The 18,226-nt window shown below is 38.3% G+C and overlaps 2 protein-coding genes across 2 annotated transcripts; both read left to right on the forward strand.

Annotated features, from left to right (window-relative positions):
• Positions 1-1,639: 1,639 nt before the first annotated feature.
• Positions 1,640-7,833, forward strand: LOC149129251 (uncharacterized; the record flags this gene model as incomplete). The annotated part of the gene is given in 2 exon segments (XM_089346665.1): positions 1,640-3,071; positions 6,184-7,833. Coding segments are annotated over 2 exon segments (2,970 nt in total), but the record flags the coding sequence as incomplete, so codon positions are not given.
• A 3,082-nt stretch (positions 7,834-10,915) lies between these two features.
• On the forward strand, positions 10,916-17,210 carry LOC149129252 (uncharacterized; the record flags this gene model as incomplete). The annotated part of the gene is given in 2 exon segments (XM_089346667.1): positions 10,916-12,347; positions 15,561-17,210. Coding segments are annotated over 2 exon segments (2,970 nt in total), but the record flags the coding sequence as incomplete, so codon positions are not given.
• Between the last annotated feature and the right edge of the window lie 1,016 nt (positions 17,211-18,226).

Raw genomic sequence — 18,226 nt, forward strand, 5'->3', positions numbered from 1 at the left:
TTACAATATAACGTTAAATACATAACCTTCTCCAAACTAAACATTAACCCCTACATCTTGACCCACGAAATTCGGATCTTGTGAATTTTCCGAAGTCCTTTCCCCACCCTCTTATTGCTTTGTGCACCTTTTTTTTTTTTCATAATCATTTCCTACACATTGTTTTAAACCCATTTCCGTATATTTTTTGGCTTTTCATTTCCGGGTCACACAGAGGCAAGAAGAAGCACACACGCACACGCAGACACAGAGGCAAGAACAAGCACGTACACACACACAGAGGTAAGAACAGGAACGGACACACAGACACAGAGGCAAAAAGCAGCACGGACACAGATGCTAGATTAAGCACACACGCACACGCAGACACAGAATCAAGAACAAGCACGCACGCAGACACAGAGGCAAAAAGCGGTACGGACACACAGACACAGTGGCAAAAAGCAGCACGGACGCAGAGGCTAGATTAAGCACACACGCACACGCAGACACAGAGGCAAGAACAAGCACTGACACAGACACAGATGTAAGAACAGGAACGGACACACAGACACAGAGGCAAGAACAAGTACGCCCACACACAGACAAGAACAGGCACGCACACACAACCCGTTAGCTTTCTTCTCCTCCTCCCGTTTTAGCAGCTGTAACGAAGGTCACGGAGATATCCGAAGTGAACCGTCGAGTCGTCACGGAAACAACCGTTCGTCTTCTGCTGCCTAGTCAACCACACTCAAATGCTGCTTATTACGTGCCATCGGCACAGTTTCGTGTCAGGCAGTAAATCTTTCCATGCTTCAATGGATTCTGACCACTGGAAACATTGACATTAAATAAATGACAGTCTCCGCTGTCTTTATGTTCATCTTTACGAGGTCGATAAACTGAGTACCAGTTTCATACAGGAGTCGATCTAATTGTCTCGCCCCTCCCCACAAATTTTGGGCCTTGTTAGTAGAGTAGAAAAGAATATTTGCAATCTTGATTTGTTATGTCATTTAACTGTCTTCTTTATCTTAGTTTCTTTTTCTATTTCAGAATATCACATCCTGTTGACAGAAAAGAAATTTCTTCATTCAGATGTGCCTTTGATATTTTCATCAACTTTTATTGACTAAAGGAAGACGATATATTTATAAGGAGCATTCATCAATACGTCAACCTCTTTATATGAAGAAAGTCTATGACAAAATACTGCGAAATATTTCTTCTGGACGATGGAATTAGCAGCAACAATTTCAAGTCTTTGCTGTCTGCAATATAGAGGAGGTGATTGCTTTACAGGTTAATTAAGCTTGGATAACTTTACAAAGGCGTGGATAGTCTTCACCTCCTGATTTACATATTAAACAAGATCTCAGAGGAAAGAAACGGCATTCAATTACTCCCTGAAAATAGCGACACAACTGAACACAAACAAACTCTTAGAAATGAAATAAGCACTATCTTTGTGATATGTATGAGAAATTCCCCTCCCATGATGAATGATTTAACTCAAGGGAAAAACCCCAATACAGGTGAGAAACCGTCATTCTGTCATAGTGGTGCCGTGACAGCACACAAAGATACACATACAGGAGAGAAGTCGTATCATTGCGATGTCTGTGGTAAATCATTCTCTCGTAGTAGTTACTGAACTAAGCACAAACGTAGACATACAGGTGAGAAGCCATATCATTGTGATATTTGTGATAAATCATTCGCTGAAAGTCGTCATTTGACTGGCCACAAACGTATTCATACTGAAGAAAGACCATATCATTGCAATACCTGTGATAAATCATTCTCTCATAGTAGTTACTTAACTAAGCACATTCGCACACATACGGGAGAGAAGCCCTATCATTGTGATATATGTGGTAAATCATTCTCTCTAACTAGTACCTTGACGAAACACAAAGTTACGCATGCAGGAGTGAAGCCCTATCATTGTGATATTTGTGGTAAATCATTCTCTCTAACTAGTAACTTGACGAAACACAAACTTACACATACAGGTGAGAAACCATACCATTGTGAAATCTGTGGTAAATCATACAATTGTAATAGTCAGTTGACTATTCACAAAGGTGTTCATACAGGAGAGAAGCCATATCATTGTGACATTTGTGGTAAATCATTCTCTGAGAGTTCTACGTTGACTAGACACAAGCTTAGACATACAGCAGAGAAGCCATATCGTTGTGATATTTCTGGTAAATCATTCTGTGATAGTATTTACTTAACTAAGCACAAACGTAGACATACAGGAGAGAAGCCATATCATTGTGATATCTGTGGTAAATCATTCTTTGAAAGTAGTGACTTAACTAAGCACAGACGTAGACATACAGGAGAGAAGCCATATCATTGTGATATTTGTGGTAAATCATTCTCTCTAACTAGTACCTTGACTAAACACAATTTTACGCATACAAGAGAGAAGCTATATCGTTGTGATATCTGTGGTAAATCATTCTCTCAAAGTGGTCATTTGACTAAACACAATCTTACACATACAGGAGAGAAGCCATATCATTGTAATATCTGTGGTTTATCATATTCTTATAATAGTCAGTTGACTATTCACAAAGGTGTTCATACAGGAGAGAAGCCATATCGTTGTGATATTTGTGGTAAATCATTTTCTCAAAATGGTCATTTGACTAAACACAAACTTACACATACAGGAGAGAAGCCATATCATTGCGATATCTGTGGTAAATCATTCTCTCAAAGTTATACGTTGACAAGACACAAACTTACTCATACAGGAGAGAAACAGTATCATTGTGACATCTGTGGTAAATCATATTCTGAAAGTAGTCATTTGACTCGTCACAAACGTATTCATACTGGAGAAAGACCATACCATTGTGATATCTGTGGTAAATCATTCTTTGATAGTAATTACTTAACTAAGCACAAACGTACACATACAGGAGAGAAGCCATATCATTGTGATATCTGCGGTAAATCATTCTCTGGACATAGTCAGTTGACTATTCACAAACGTGACCATACAGGAGAGAAGCCATATCATTGTGACAACTGTGGTAAATCATTCCCTCAAAAAGGTAACTTAAGTAGACATTTGACTATTCATACACAGGTGTAACAGAATCAATATCAAAATTTATTACAAAATAGCAACAAGTATGAATATTTTGTCTGCTAAAAGACAGGCTTTATTCCTCCTCAAGGTTGATGTTATCAACTTCAGTTTCATGAACGTCAACATGAAATTCATGAATATCAACTTTAGTATCATGTATATATCCAAATATATCAACACAGCGATGACTTTGATTTTTGAAGAGATGGCTGTGTGGTTAAGAAGCTTGCTTCCCAGCTACAAGGTTTCAGGTTCAGTCGCATCGCGTGGCATCTTGGGCGAGTGTCTTTTGCTATAACCCCGGGCCGACCGAAGCTTTGTGATTGAATTTGGTAGGCGGAAGTTAATGCCATGTGTGTACATGTCTGTGTATGTGCTTGTGCCTCTCCGAAAGAGAGAGAGGGATAGTGCTGGACTTTTGAGGAATTTGTTGGGAGAGAAGAAAAGAATGGGAATAATGAATAAAAATTTTAAGTGACATTGATTTGGTCTTTCTTGTGTTTTCATCATCATATTCCTTTATCCTTAGTGGTCCTACCTCGTTTAAATAGTAAAACATCAATTGGAGCCATGGATAGCTCATTTATGTACCCACAGTGTACACGGATATATACATATTAACTAAAGCCAAAGAGGGATTTGTCCTTCCAGTTATGCATATATCCACAAGTAACTGTCATCGCTGGTCCCCAACAGAGGGACCAGCTATTCAAATTGACAGTACGTTGGTAGATAAAGCAGTTCAGGGTGTGAAGACAAAACATACATTTGCTCATTCACTCTCTCCTTCTCTCTCTCCACAAGAAATCGAAGTCTACTTGTTAAGCACTTAAAATGTTGGTGTGAAAAATTGCTAAAGAACAAAACTGTTTTGCAGCGTAGGTCTTATACATCCTGTGATCTATATATCCAGTCATTTTAGTAGGTATGTATAAGATATTGTTTTAATACACATTGACTAAAATGGTTTGTTACCACTTCGTTTTCAAAGTTCTTTGATTTTTCATTCTTATGTAATCCACACTCTATAAAATGTCATCTTAAAATACGTGTGAAGAAAGGGGTTGATGCACTTTCGCACCTCTCCTTCAAAAGTGCATTTCTTAAAAAAAGATAGCCAAATTTCAATTAACACTTCAAAAGATCTTTTCTTATGTGAAAACAATAGTTTTTCTGTGACAGCAGTTAAATTTGCCAGATGCCTTAGCTAAGCAATAGAATGCCTTCGCCACTTGACCCTTCTAACCTCTTCCATTTCAGCAATAGCTAGAATAGATATCACAGACTTCCAACGAATTCTATTATCGAAGAAGGGAGTAGGTGAAAACGCAGTGACAGCAAACATTAGGGGACAAAAGGAGAAAGAAAGTTATGAGACACAAAAATCCCTCGATTCTATAACTTTTATTAACTGAATTTCTTTTCTCTTATAACATCATTCTATCTTTATCTGTGGGTTACTACTACGAGAACGTGTACACACTTACAGGTCGAAATGAACTTTTCTTTTTACCTTGTATGCTTACAATATAACGTTAAATACATAACCTTCTCCAAACTAAACATTAACCCCTACATCTTGACCCACGAAATTCGGATCTTGTGAATTTTCCGAAGTCCTTTCCCCACCCTCTTATTGCTTTGTGCACCTTTTTTTTTTTCATAATCATTTCCTACACATTGTTTTAAACCCATTTCCGTATATTTTTTGGCTTTTCATTTCCGGGTCACACAGAGGCAAGAACAAGCACACACGCACACGCAGACACAGAGTTAAGAAGAAGCACACACGCACACGCAGACACAGAGGCAAGAACAAGCACGTACACACACACGGAGGTAAGAACAGGAACGGACACACAGACACAGAGGCAAAAAGCAGCACGGACACAAATGCTAGATTAAGCACACACGCACACGCAGACACAGAATCAAGAACAAGCACTGACACAGACACAGATGTAAGAACAGGAACGGACACACAGACACAGAGGCAAGAACAAGCACACACGCACACGCAGACACAGAGGCAAGAACAAGCACTGACACAGACACAGATGTAAGAACAGGAACGGACACACAGACACAGAGGCAAGAACAAGTACGCCCACACACAGACAAGAACAGGCACGCACACACAACCCGTTAGCTTTCTTCTCCTCCTCCCGTTTTAGCAGCCGTAACGAAGGTCACGGAGATATCCGAAGTGAACCGTCGAGTCGTCACGGAAACAACCGTTCGTCTTCTGCTGCCTAGTCAACCACACTCAAATGCTGCTTATTACGTGCCATCGGCACAGTTTCGTGTCAGGCAGTAAATCTTTCCATGCTTCAATGGATTCTGACCACTGGAAACATTGACATTAAATAAATGACAGTCTCCGCTGTCTTTATGTTCATCTTTACGAGGTCGATAAACTGAGTACCAGTTTCATACAGGAGTCGATCTAATTGTCTCGCCCCTCCCCACAAATTTTGGGCCTTGTTAGTAGAGTAGAAAAGAATATTTGCAATCTTGATTTGTTATGTCATTTAACTGTCTTTATCTTAGTTTCTTTTTCTATTTCAGAATATCACATCCTGTTGACAGAAAAGAAATTTCTTCATTCAGATGTGCCTTTGATATTTTCATCAACTTTTATTGACTAAAGGAAGACGATATATTTATAAGGAGCATTCATCAATACGTCAACCTCTTTATATGAAGAAAGTCTATGACAAAATACTGCGAAATATTTCTTCTGGACGATGGAATTAGCAGCAACAATTTCAAGTCTTTGCTGTCTGCAATATAGAGGAGGTGATTGCTTTACAGGTTAATTAAGCTTGGATAACTTTACAAAGGCGTGGATAGTCTTCACCTCCTGATTTACATATTAAACAAGATCTCAGAGGAAAGAAACGGCATTCAATTACTCCCTGAAAATAGCGACACAACTGAACACAAACAAACTCTTAGAAATGAAATAAGCACTATCTTTGTGATATGTATGAGAAATTCCCCTCCCATGATGAATGATTTAACTCAAGGGAAAAACCCCAATACAGGTGAGAAACCGTCATTCTGTCATAGTGGTGCCGTGACAGCACACAAAGATACACATACAGGAGAGAAGTCGTATCATTGCGATGTCTGTGGTAAATCATTCTCTCGTAGTAGTTACTGAACTAAGCACAAACGTAGACATACAGGTGAGAAGCCATATCATTGTGATATTTGTGATAAATCATTCGCTGAAAGTCGTCATTTGACTGGCCACAAACGTATTCATACTGAAGAAAGACCATATCATTGCAATACCTGTGATAAATCATTCTCTCATAGTAGTTACTTAACTAAGCACATTCGCACACATACGGGAGAGAAGCCCTATCATTGTGATATATGTGGTAAATCATTCTCTCTAACTAGTACCTTGACGAAACACAAAGTTACGCATGCAGGAGTGAAGCCCTATCATTGTGATATTTGTGGTAAATCATTCTCTCTAACTAGTAACTTGACGAAACACAAACTTACACATACAGGTGAGAAACCATACCATTGTGAAATCTGTGGTAAATCATACAATTGTAATAGTCAGTTGACTATTCACAAAGGTGTTCATACAGGAGAGAAGCCATATCATTGTGACATTTGTGGTAAATCATTCTCTGAGAGTTCTACGTTGACTAGACACAAGCTTAGACATACAGCAGAGAAGCCATATCGTTGTGATATTTCTGGTAAATCATTCTGTGATAGTATTTACTTAACTAAGCACAAACGTAGACATACAGGAGAGAAGCCATATCATTGTGATATCTGTGGTAAATCATTCTTTGAAAGTAGTGACTTAACTAAGCACAGACGTAGACATACAGGAGAGAAGCCATATCATTGTGATATTTGTGGTAAATCATTCTCTCTAACTAGTACCTTGACTAAACACAATTTTACGCATACAAGAGAGAAGCTATATCGTTGTGATATCTGTGGTAAATCATTCTCTCAAAGTGGTCATTTGACTAAACACAATCTTACACATACAGGAGAGAAGCCATATCATTGTAATATCTGTGGTTTATCATATTCTTATAATAGTCAGTTGACTATTCACAAAGGTGTTCATACAGGAGAGAAGCCATATCGTTGTGATATTTGTGGTAAATCATTTTCTCAAAATGGTCATTTGACTAAACACAAACTTACACATACAGGAGAGAGGCCATATCATTGCGATATCTGTGGTAAATCATTCTCTCAAAGTTATACGTTGACAAGACACAAACTTACTCATACAGGAGAGAAACAGTATCATTGTGACATCTGTGGTAAATCATATTCTGAAAGTAGTCATTTGACTCGTCACAAACGTATTCATACTGGAGAAAGACCATACCATTGTGATATCTGTGGTAAATCATTCTTTGATAGTAATTACTTAACTAAGCACAAACGTACACATACAGGAGAGAAGCCATATCATTGTGATATCTGCGGTAAATCATTCTCTGGACATAGTCAGTTGACTATTCACAAACGTGACCATACAGGAGAGAAGCCATATCATTGTGACAACTGTGGTAAATCATTCCCTCAAAAAGGTAACTTAAGTAGACATTTGACTATTCATACACAGGTGTAACAGAATCAATATCAAAATTTATTACAAAATAGCAACAAGTATGAATATTTTGTCTGCTAAAAGACAGGCTTTATTCCTCCTCAAGGTTGATGTTATCAACTTCAGTTTCATGAACGTCAACATGAAATTCATGAATATCAACTTTAGTATCATGTATATATCCAAATATATCAACACAGCGATGACTTTGATTTTTGAAGAGATGGCTGTGTGGTTAAGAAGCTTGCTTCCCAGCTACAAGGTTTCAGGTTCAGTCGCATCGCGTGGCATCTTGGGCGAGTGTCTTTTGCTATAACCCCGGGCCGACCGAAGCTTTGTGATTGAATTTGGTAGGCGGAAGTTAATGCCATGTGTGTACATGTCTGTGTATGTGCTTGTGCCTCTCCGAAAGAGAGAGAGGGATAGTGCTGGACTTTTGAGGAATTTGTTGGGAGAGAAGAAAAGAATGGGAATAATGAATAAAAATTTTAAGTGACATTGATTTGGTCTTTCTTGTGTTTTCATCATCATATTCCTTTATCCTTAGTGGTCCTACCTCGTTTAAATAGTAAAACATCAATTGGAGCCATGGATAGCTCATTTATGTACCCACAGTGTACACGGATATATACATATTAACTAAAGCCAAAGAGGGATTTGTCCTTCCAGTTATGCATATATCCACAAGTAACTGTCATCGCTGGTCCCCAACAGAGGGACCAGCTATTCAAATTGACAGTACGTTGGTAGATAAAGCAGTTCAGGGTGTGAAGACAAAACATACCTTTGCTCATTCACTCTCTCCTTCTCTCTCTCCACAAGAAATCGAAGTCTACTTGTTAAGCACTTAAAATGTTGGTGTGAAAAATTGCTAAAGAACAAAACTGTTTTGCAGCGTAGGTCTTATACATCCTGTGATCTATATATCCAGTAATTTTAGTAGGTATGTATAAGATATTGTTTTAATACACATTGACTAAAATGGTTTGTTACCACTTCGTTTTCAAAGTTCTTTGATTTTTCATTCTTATGTAATCCACACTCTATAAAATGTCATCTTAAAATACGTGTGAAGAAAGGGGTTGATGTACTTTAGCACCTCTCCTTCAAAAGTGCATTTCTTAAAAAAAGATAGCCAAATTTCAATTAACACTTCAAAAGATCTTTTCTTATGTGAAAACAATAGGTTTCTGTGACAGCAGTTAAATTTGCCAGATGCCTTAGCTAAGCAATAGAATGCCTTCGCCACTTGACCCTTCTAACCACTTCCATTTCAGCAATAGCTAGAATAGATATCACAGACTTCCAACGAATTCTATTATCGAAGAAGGGAGTAGGTGAAAACGCAGTGACAGCAACCATTAGGGGACAAAAGGAGAAAGAAAGTTATGAGACACAAAAATCCCTCGATTCTATAACTTTTATTAACTGAATTTCTTTTCTCTTATAACATCATTCTATCTTTATCTGTGGGTTACTACTACGAGAACGTGTACACACTTACAGGTCGAAATGAACTTTTCTTTTTACCTTGCATGCTTACAATATAACGTTAAATACATAACCTTCTCCAAACTAAACATTAACCCCTACATCTTGACCCACGAAATTCGGATCTTGTGAAATTTCCGAAGTCCTTTCCCCACCCTCTCATTGCTTTGTGCACCTTTCCTTTTTTTTCATATTCATTTCCTACACATTGTTTTAAACCCATTTCCGTATATTTTTTGGCTTTTCATTTCCGGGTCACACAGAGGCAAGAACAAGCACACACGCACACGCAGACACAGAGTTAAGAAGAAGCACACACGCACACGCAGACACAGAGGCAAGAACAAGCACGTACACACACACAGAGGTAAGAACAGGAACGGACACACAGACACAGAGGCAAAAAGCAGCACGGACACAGATGCTAGATTAAGCACACACGCACACGCAGACACAGAATCAAGAACAAGCACGCACGCAGACACAGAGGCAAAAAGCGGTACGGACACACAGACACAGTGGCAAAAAGCAGCACGGACGCAGAGGCTAGATTAAGCACACACGCACACGCAGACACAGAGGCAAGAACAAGCACTGACACAGACACAGATGTAAGAACAGGAACGGACACACAGACACAGAGGCAAGAACAAGTACGCCCACACACAGACAAGAACAGGCACGCACACACAACCCGTTAGCTTTCTTCTCCTCCTCCCGTTTTAGCAGCCGTAATGAAGGTCACGGAGATATCCGAAGTGAACCGTCGAGTCGTCACGGAAACAACCGTTCGTCTTCTGCTGCCTAGGCAACCACACTCAAATGCTGCTTATTACGTGCCATCGGCACAGTTTCGTGTCAGGCAGTAAATCTTTCCATGCTTCAATGGATTCTGACCACTGGAAACATTGACATTAAATAAATGACAGTCTCCGCTGTCTTTATGTTCATCTTTACGAGGTCGATAAACTGAGTACCAGTTTCATACAGGAGTCGATCTAATTGTCTCGCCCCTCCCCAAAAATTTTGGGCCTTGTTAGTAGAGTAGAAAAGAATATTTGCAATCTTGATTTGTTATGTCATTTAACTGTCTTCTTTATCTTAGTTTCTTTTTCTATTTCAGAATATCACATCCTGTTGACAGAAAAGAAATTTCTTCATTCAGATGTGCCTTTGATATTTTCATCAACTTTTATTGACTAAAGGAAGACGATATATTTATAAGGAGCATTCATCAATACGTCAACCTCTTTATATGAAGAAAGTCTATGACAAAATACTGCGAAATATTTCTTCTGGACGATGGAATTAGCAGCAACAATTTCAAGTCTTTGCTGTCTGCAATATAGAGGAGGTGATTGCTTTACAGGTTAATTAAGCTTGGATAACTTTACAAAGGCGTGGATAGTCTTCACCTCCTGATTTACATATTAAACAAGATCTCAGAGGAAAGAAACGGCATTCAATTACTCCCTGAAAATAGCGACACAACTGAACACAAACAAACTCTTAGAAATGAAATAAGCACTATCTTTGTGATATGTATGAGAAATTCCCCTCCCATGATGAATGATTTAACTCAAGGGAAAAACCCCAATACAGGTGAGAAACCGTCATTCTGTCATAGTGGTGCCGTGACAGCACACAAAGATACACATACAGGAGAGAAGTCGTATCATTGCGATGTCTGTGGTAAATCATTCTCTCGTAGTAGTTACTGAACTAAGCACAAACGTAGACATACAGGTGAGAAGCCATATCATTGTGATATTTGTGATAAATCATTCGCTGAAAGTCGTCATTTGACTGGCCACAAACGTATTCATACTGAAGAAAGACCATATCATTGCAATACCTGTGATAAATCATTCTCTCATAGTAGTTACTTAACTAAGCACATTCGCACACATACGGGAGAGAAGCCCTATCATTGTGATATATGTGGTAAATCATTCTCTCTAACTAGTACCTTGACGAAACACAAAGTTACGCATGCAGGAGTGAAGCCCTATCATTGTGATATTTGTGGTAAATCATTCTCTCTAACTAGTAACTTGACGAAACACAAACTTACACATACAGGTGAGAAACCATACCATTGTGAAATCTGTGGTAAATCATACAATTGTAATAGTCAGTTGACTATTCACAAAGGTGTTCATACAGGAGAGAAGCCATATCATTGTGACATTTGTGGTAAATCATTCTCTGAGAGTTCTACGTTGACTAGACACAAGCTTAGACATACAGCAGAGAAGCCATATCGTTGTGATATTTCTGGTAAATCATTCTGTGATAGTATTTACTTAACTAAGCACAAACGTAGACATACAGGAGAGAAGCCATATCATTGTGATATCTGTGGTAAATCATTCTTTGAAAGTAGTGACTTAACTAAGCACAGACGTAGACATACAGGAGAGAAGCCATATCATTGTGATATTTGTGGTAAATCATTCTCTCTAACTAGTACCTTGACTAAACACAATTTTACGCATACAAGAGAGAAGCTATATCGTTGTGATATCTGTGGTAAATCATTCTCTCAAAGTGGTCATTTGACTAAACACAATCTTACACATACAGGAGAGAAGCCATATCATTGTAATATCTGTGGTTTATCATATTCTTATAATAGTCAGTTGACTATTCACAAAGGTGTTCATACAGGAGAGAAGCCATATCGTTGTGATATTTGTGGTAAATCATTTTCTCAAAATGGTCATTTGACTAAACACAAACTTACACATACAGGAGAGAAGCCATATCATTGCGATATCTGTGGTAAATCATTCTCTCAAAGTTATACGTTGACAAGACACAAACTTACTCATACAGGAGAGAAACAGTATCATTGTGACATCTGTGGTAAATCATATTCTGAAAGTAGTCATTTGACTCGTCACAAACGTATTCATACTGGAGAAAGACCATACCATTGTGATATCTGTGGTAAATCATTCTTTGATAGTAATTACTTAACTAAGCACAAACGTACACATACAGGAGAGAAGCCATATCATTGTGATATCTGCGGTAAATCATTCTCTGGACATAGTCAGTTGACTATTCACAAACGTGACCATACAGGAGAGAAGCCATATCATTGTGACAACTGTGGTAAATCATTCCCTCAAAAAGGTAACTTAAGTAGACATTTGACTATTCATACACAGGTGTAACAGAATCAATATCAAAATTTATTACAAAATAGCAACAAGTATGAATATTTTGTCTGCTAAAAGACAGGCTTTATTCCTCCTCAAGGTTGATGTTATCAACTTCAGTTTCATGAACGTCAACATGAAATTCATGAATATCAACTTTAGTATCATGTATATATCCAAATATATCAACACAGCGATGACTTTGATTTTTGAAGAGATGGCTGTGTGGTTAAGAAGCTTGCTTCCCAGCTACAAGGTTTCAGGTTCAGTCGCATCGCGTGGCATCTTGGGCGAGTGTCTTTTGCTATAACCCCGGGCCGACCGAAGCTTTGTGATTGAATTTGGTAGGCGGAAGTTAATGCCATGTGTGTACATGTCTGTGTATGTGCTTGTGCCTCTCCGAAAGAGAGAGAGGGATAGTGCTGGACTTTTGAGGAATTTGTTGGGAGAGAAGAAAAGAATGGGAATAATGAATAAAAATTTTAAGTGACATTGATTTGGTCTTTCTTGTGTTTTCATCATCATATTCCTTTATCCTTAGTGGTCCTACCTCGTTTAAATAGTAAAACATCAATTGGAGCCATGGATAGCTCATTTATGTACCCACAGTGTACACGGATATATACATATTAACTAAAGCCAAAGAGGGATTTGTCCTTCCAGTTATGCATATATCCACAAGTAACTGTCATCGCTGGTCCCCAACAGAGGGACCAGCTATTCAAATTGACAGTACGTTGGTAGATAAAGCAGTTCAGGGTGTGAAGACAAAACATACCTTTGCTCATTCACTCTCTCCTTCTCTCTCTCCACAAGAAATCGAAGTCTACTTGTTAAGCACTTAAAATGTTGGTGTGAAAAATTGCTAAAGAACAAAACTGTTTTGCAGCGTAGGTCTTATACATCCTGTGATCTATATATCCAGTCATTTTAGTAGGTATGTATAAGATATTGTTTTAATACACATTGACTAAAATGGTTTGTTACCACTTCGTTTTCAAAGTTCTTTGATTTTTCATTCTTATGTAATCCACACTCTATAAAATGTCATCTTAAAATACGTGTGAAGAAAGGGGTTGATGTACTTTAGCACCTCTCCTTCAAAAGTGCATTTCTTAAAAAAAGATAGCCAAATTTCAATTAACACTTCAAAAGATCTTTTCTTATGTGAAAACAATAGTTTTTCTGTGACAGCAGTTAAATTTGCCAGATGCCTTAGCTAAGCAATAGAATGCCTTCGCCACTTGACCCTTCTAACCTCTTCCATTTCAGCAATAGCTAGAATAGATATCACAGACTTCCAACGAATTCTATTATCGAAGAAGGGAGTAGGTGAAAACGCAGTGACAGCAACCATTAGGGGACAAAAGGAGAAAGAAAGTTATGAGACACAAAAATCCCTCGATTCTATAACTTTTATTAACTGAATTTCTTTTCTCTTATAACATCATTCTATCTTTATCTGTGGGTTACTACTACGAGAACGTGTACACACTTACAGGTCGAAATGAACTTTTCTTTTTACCTTGCATGCTTACAATATAACGTTAAATACATAACCTTCTCCAAACTAAACATTAACCCCTACATCTTGACCCACGAAATTCGGATCTTGTGAATTTTCCGAAGTCCTTTCCCCACCCTCTTATTGCTTTGTGCACCTTTTTTTTTTTCATAATCATTTCCTACACATTGTTTTAAACCCATTTCCGTATATTTTTTGGCTTTTCATTTCCGGGTCACACAGAGGCAAGAACAAGCACACACGCACACGCAGACACAGAGTTAAGAAGAAGCACACACGCACACGCAGACACAGAGGCAAGAACAAGCACGTACACACACACAGAGGTAAGAACAGGAACGGACACACAGACACAGAGGCAAAAAGCAGCACGGACACAAATGCTAGATTAAGCACACACGCACACGCAGACACAGAATCAAGAACAAGCACTGACACAGACACAGATGTAAGAACAGGAACGGACACACAGACACAGAGGCAAGAACAAGCACACACGCACACGCAGACACAGAGGCAAGAACAAGCACTGACACAGACACAGATGTAAGAACAGGAACGGACACACAGACACAGAGGCAAGAACAAGCACACACGCACACGCAGACACAGAGGCAAGAACAAGCACTGACACAGACACAGATGTAAGAACAGGAACGGACACACAGACACAGAGGCAAGAACAAGTACGCCCACACACAGACAAGAACAGGCACGCACACACAACCTGTTAGCTTTCTTCTCCTCCTCCCGTTTTAGCAGCCGTAACGAAGGTCACGGAGATATCCGAAGTGAACCGTCGAGTCGTCACGGAAACAACCGTTCGTCTTCTGCTGCCTAGTCAACCACACTCAAATGCTGCTTATTACGTGCCATCGGCACAGTTTCGTGTCAGGCAGTAAATCTTTCCATGCTTCAATGGATTCTGACCACTGGAAACATTGACATTAAATAAATGACAGTCTCCGCTGTCTTTATGTTCATCTTTACGAGGTCGATAAACTGAGTACCAGTTTCATACAGGAGTCGATCTAATTGTCTCGCCCCTCCCCACAAATTTTGGGCCTTGTTATTAGAGTAGAAAAGAATATTTGCAATCTTGATTTGTTATGTCATTTAACTGTCTTCTTTATCTTAGTTTCTTTTTCTATTTCAGAATATCACATCCTGTTGACAGAAAAGAAATTTCTTCATTCAGATGTGCCTTTGATATTTTCATCAACTTTTATTGACTAAAGGAAGACGATATATTTATAAGGAGCATTCATCAATACGTCAACCTCTTTATATGAAGAAAGTCTATGACAAAATACTGCGAAATATTTCTTCTGGACGATGGAATTAGCAGCAACAATTTCAAGTCTTTGCTGTCTGCAATATAGAGGAGGTGATTGCTTTACAGGTTAATTAAGCTTGGATAACTTTACAAAGGCGTGGATAGTCTTCACCTCCTGATTTACATATTAAACAAGATCTCAGAGGAAAGAAACGGCATTCAATTACTCCCTGAAAATAGCGACACAACTGAACACAAACAAACTCTTAGAAATGAAATAAGCACTATCTTTGTGATATGTATGAGAAATTCCCCTCCCATGATGAATGATTTAACTCAAGGGAAAAACCCCAATACAGGTGAGAAACCGTCATTCTGTCATAGTGGTGCCGTGACAGCACACAAAGATACACATACAGGAGAGAAGTCGTATCATTGCGATGTCTGTGGTAAATCATTCTCTCGTAGTAGTTACTGAACTAAGCACAAACGTAGACATACAGGTGAGAAGCCATATCATTGTGATATTTGTGATAAATCATTCGCTGAAAGTCGTCATTTGACTGGCCACAAACGTATTCATACTGAAGAAAGACCATATCATTGCAATACCTGTGATAAATCATTCTCTCATAGTAGTTACTTAACTAAGCACATTCGCACACATACGGGAGAGAAGCCCTATCATTGTGATATATGTGGTAAATCATTCTCTCTAACTAGTACCTTGACGAAACACAAAGTTACGCATGCAGGAGTGAAGCCCTATCATTGTGATATTTGTGGTAAATCATTCTCTCTAACTAGTAACTTGACGAAACACAAACTTACACATACAGGTGAGAAACCATACCATTGTGAAATCTGTGGTAAATCATACAATTGTAATAGTCAGTTGACTATTCACAAAGGTGTTCATACAGGAGAGAAGCCATATCATTGTGACATTTGTGGTAAATCATTCTCTGAGAGTTCTACGTTGACTAGACACAAGCTTAGACATACAGCAGAGAAGCCATATCGTTGTGATATTTCTGGTAAATCATTCTGTGATAGTATTTACTTAACTAAGCACAAACGTAGACATACAGGAGAGAAGCCATATCATTGTGATATCTGTGGTAAATCATTCTTTGAAAGTAGTGACTTAACTAAGCACAGACGTAGACATACAGGAGAGAAGCCATATCATTGTGATATTTGTGGTAAATCATTCTCTCTAACTAGTACCTTGACTAAACACAATTTTACGCATACAAGAGAGAAGCTATATCGTTGTGATATCTGTGGTAAATCATTCTCTCAAAGTGGTCATTTGACTAAACACAATCTTACACATACAGGAGAGAAGCCATATCATTGTAATATCTGTGGTTTATCATATTCTTATAATAGTCAGTTGACTATTCACAAAGGTGTTCATACAGGAGAGAAGCCATATCGTTGTGATATTTGTGGTAAATCATTTTCTCAAAATGGTCATTTGACTAAACACAAACTTACACATACAGGAGAGAAGCCATATCATTGCGATATCTGTGGTAAATCATTCTCTCAAAGTTATACGTTGACAAGACACAAACTTACTCATACAGGAGAGAAACAGTATCATTGTGACATCTGTGGTAAATCATATTCTGAAAGTAGTCATTTGACTCGTCACAAACGTATTCATACTGGAGAAAGACCATACCATTGTGATATCTGTGGTAAATCATTCTTTGATAGTAATTACTTAACTAAGCACAAACGTACACATACAGGAGAGAAGCCATATCATTGTGATATCTGCGGTAAATCATTCTCTGGACATAGTCAGTTGACTATTCACAAACGTGACCATACAGGAGAGAAGCCATATCATTGTGACAACTGTGGTAAATCATTCCCTCAAAAAGGTAACTTAAGTAGACATTTGACTATTCATACACAGGTGTAACAGAATCAATATCAAAATTTATTACAAAATAGCAACAAGTATGAATATTTTGTCTGCTAAAAGACAGGCTTTATTCCTCCTCAAGGTTGATGTTATCAACTTCAGTTTCATGAACGTCAACATGAAATTCATGAATATCAACTTTAGTATCATGTATATATCCAAATATATCAACACAGCGATGACTTTGATTTTTGAAGAGATGGCTGTGTGGTTAAGAAGCTTGCTTCCCAGCTAAAAGGTTTCAGGTTCAGTCGCATCGCGTGGCATCTTGGGCGAGTGTCTTTTGCTATAACCCCGGGCCGACCGAAGCTTTGTGATTGAATTTGGTAGGCGGAAGTTAATGCCATGTGTGTACATGTCTGTGTATGTGCTTGTGCCTCTCCGAAAGAGAGAGAGGGATGGTGCTGGACTTTTGAGGAATTTGTTGGGAGAGAAGAAAAGAATGGGAATAATGAATAAAAATTTTAAGTGACATTGATTTGGTCTTTCTTGTGTTTTCATCATCATATTCCTTTATCCTTAGTGGTCCTACCTCGTTTAAATAGTAAAACATCAATTGGAGCCATGGATAGCTCATTTATGTACCCACAGTGTACACGGATATATACATATTAACTAAAGCCAAAGAGGGATTTGTCCTTCCAGTTATGCATATATCCACAAGTAACTGTCATCGCTGGTCCCCAACAGAGGGACCAGCTATTCAAATTGACAGTACGTTGGTAGATAAAGCAGTTCAGGGTGTGAAAACAAAACATACCTTTGCTCATTCACTCTCTCCTTCTCTCTCTCCACAAGAAATCGAAGTCTACTTGTTAAGCACTTAAAATGTTGGTGTGAAAAATTGCTAAAGAACAAAACTGTTTTGCAGCGTAGGTCTTATACATCCTGTGATCTATATATCCAGTCATTTTAGTAGGTATGTATAAGATATTGTTTTAATACACATTGACTAAAATGGTTTGTTACCACTTCGTTTTCAAAGTTCTTTGATTTTTCATTCTTATGTAATCCACACTCTATAAAATGTCATCTTAAAATACGTGTGAAGAAAGGGGTTGATGCACTTTCGCACCTCTCCTTCAAAAGTGCATTTCTTAAAAAAAGATAGCCAAATTTCAATTA

The sequence above is a fragment of the Octopus bimaculoides genome, unplaced genomic scaffold (genome assembly GCF_046866305.1).
Source record: "Octopus bimaculoides isolate indiv1 unplaced genomic scaffold, ASM4686630v1 contig88, whole genome shotgun sequence".
In the NCBI taxonomy this organism is placed as follows: domain Eukaryota; kingdom Metazoa; phylum Mollusca; class Cephalopoda; order Octopoda; family Octopodidae; genus Octopus; species Octopus bimaculoides.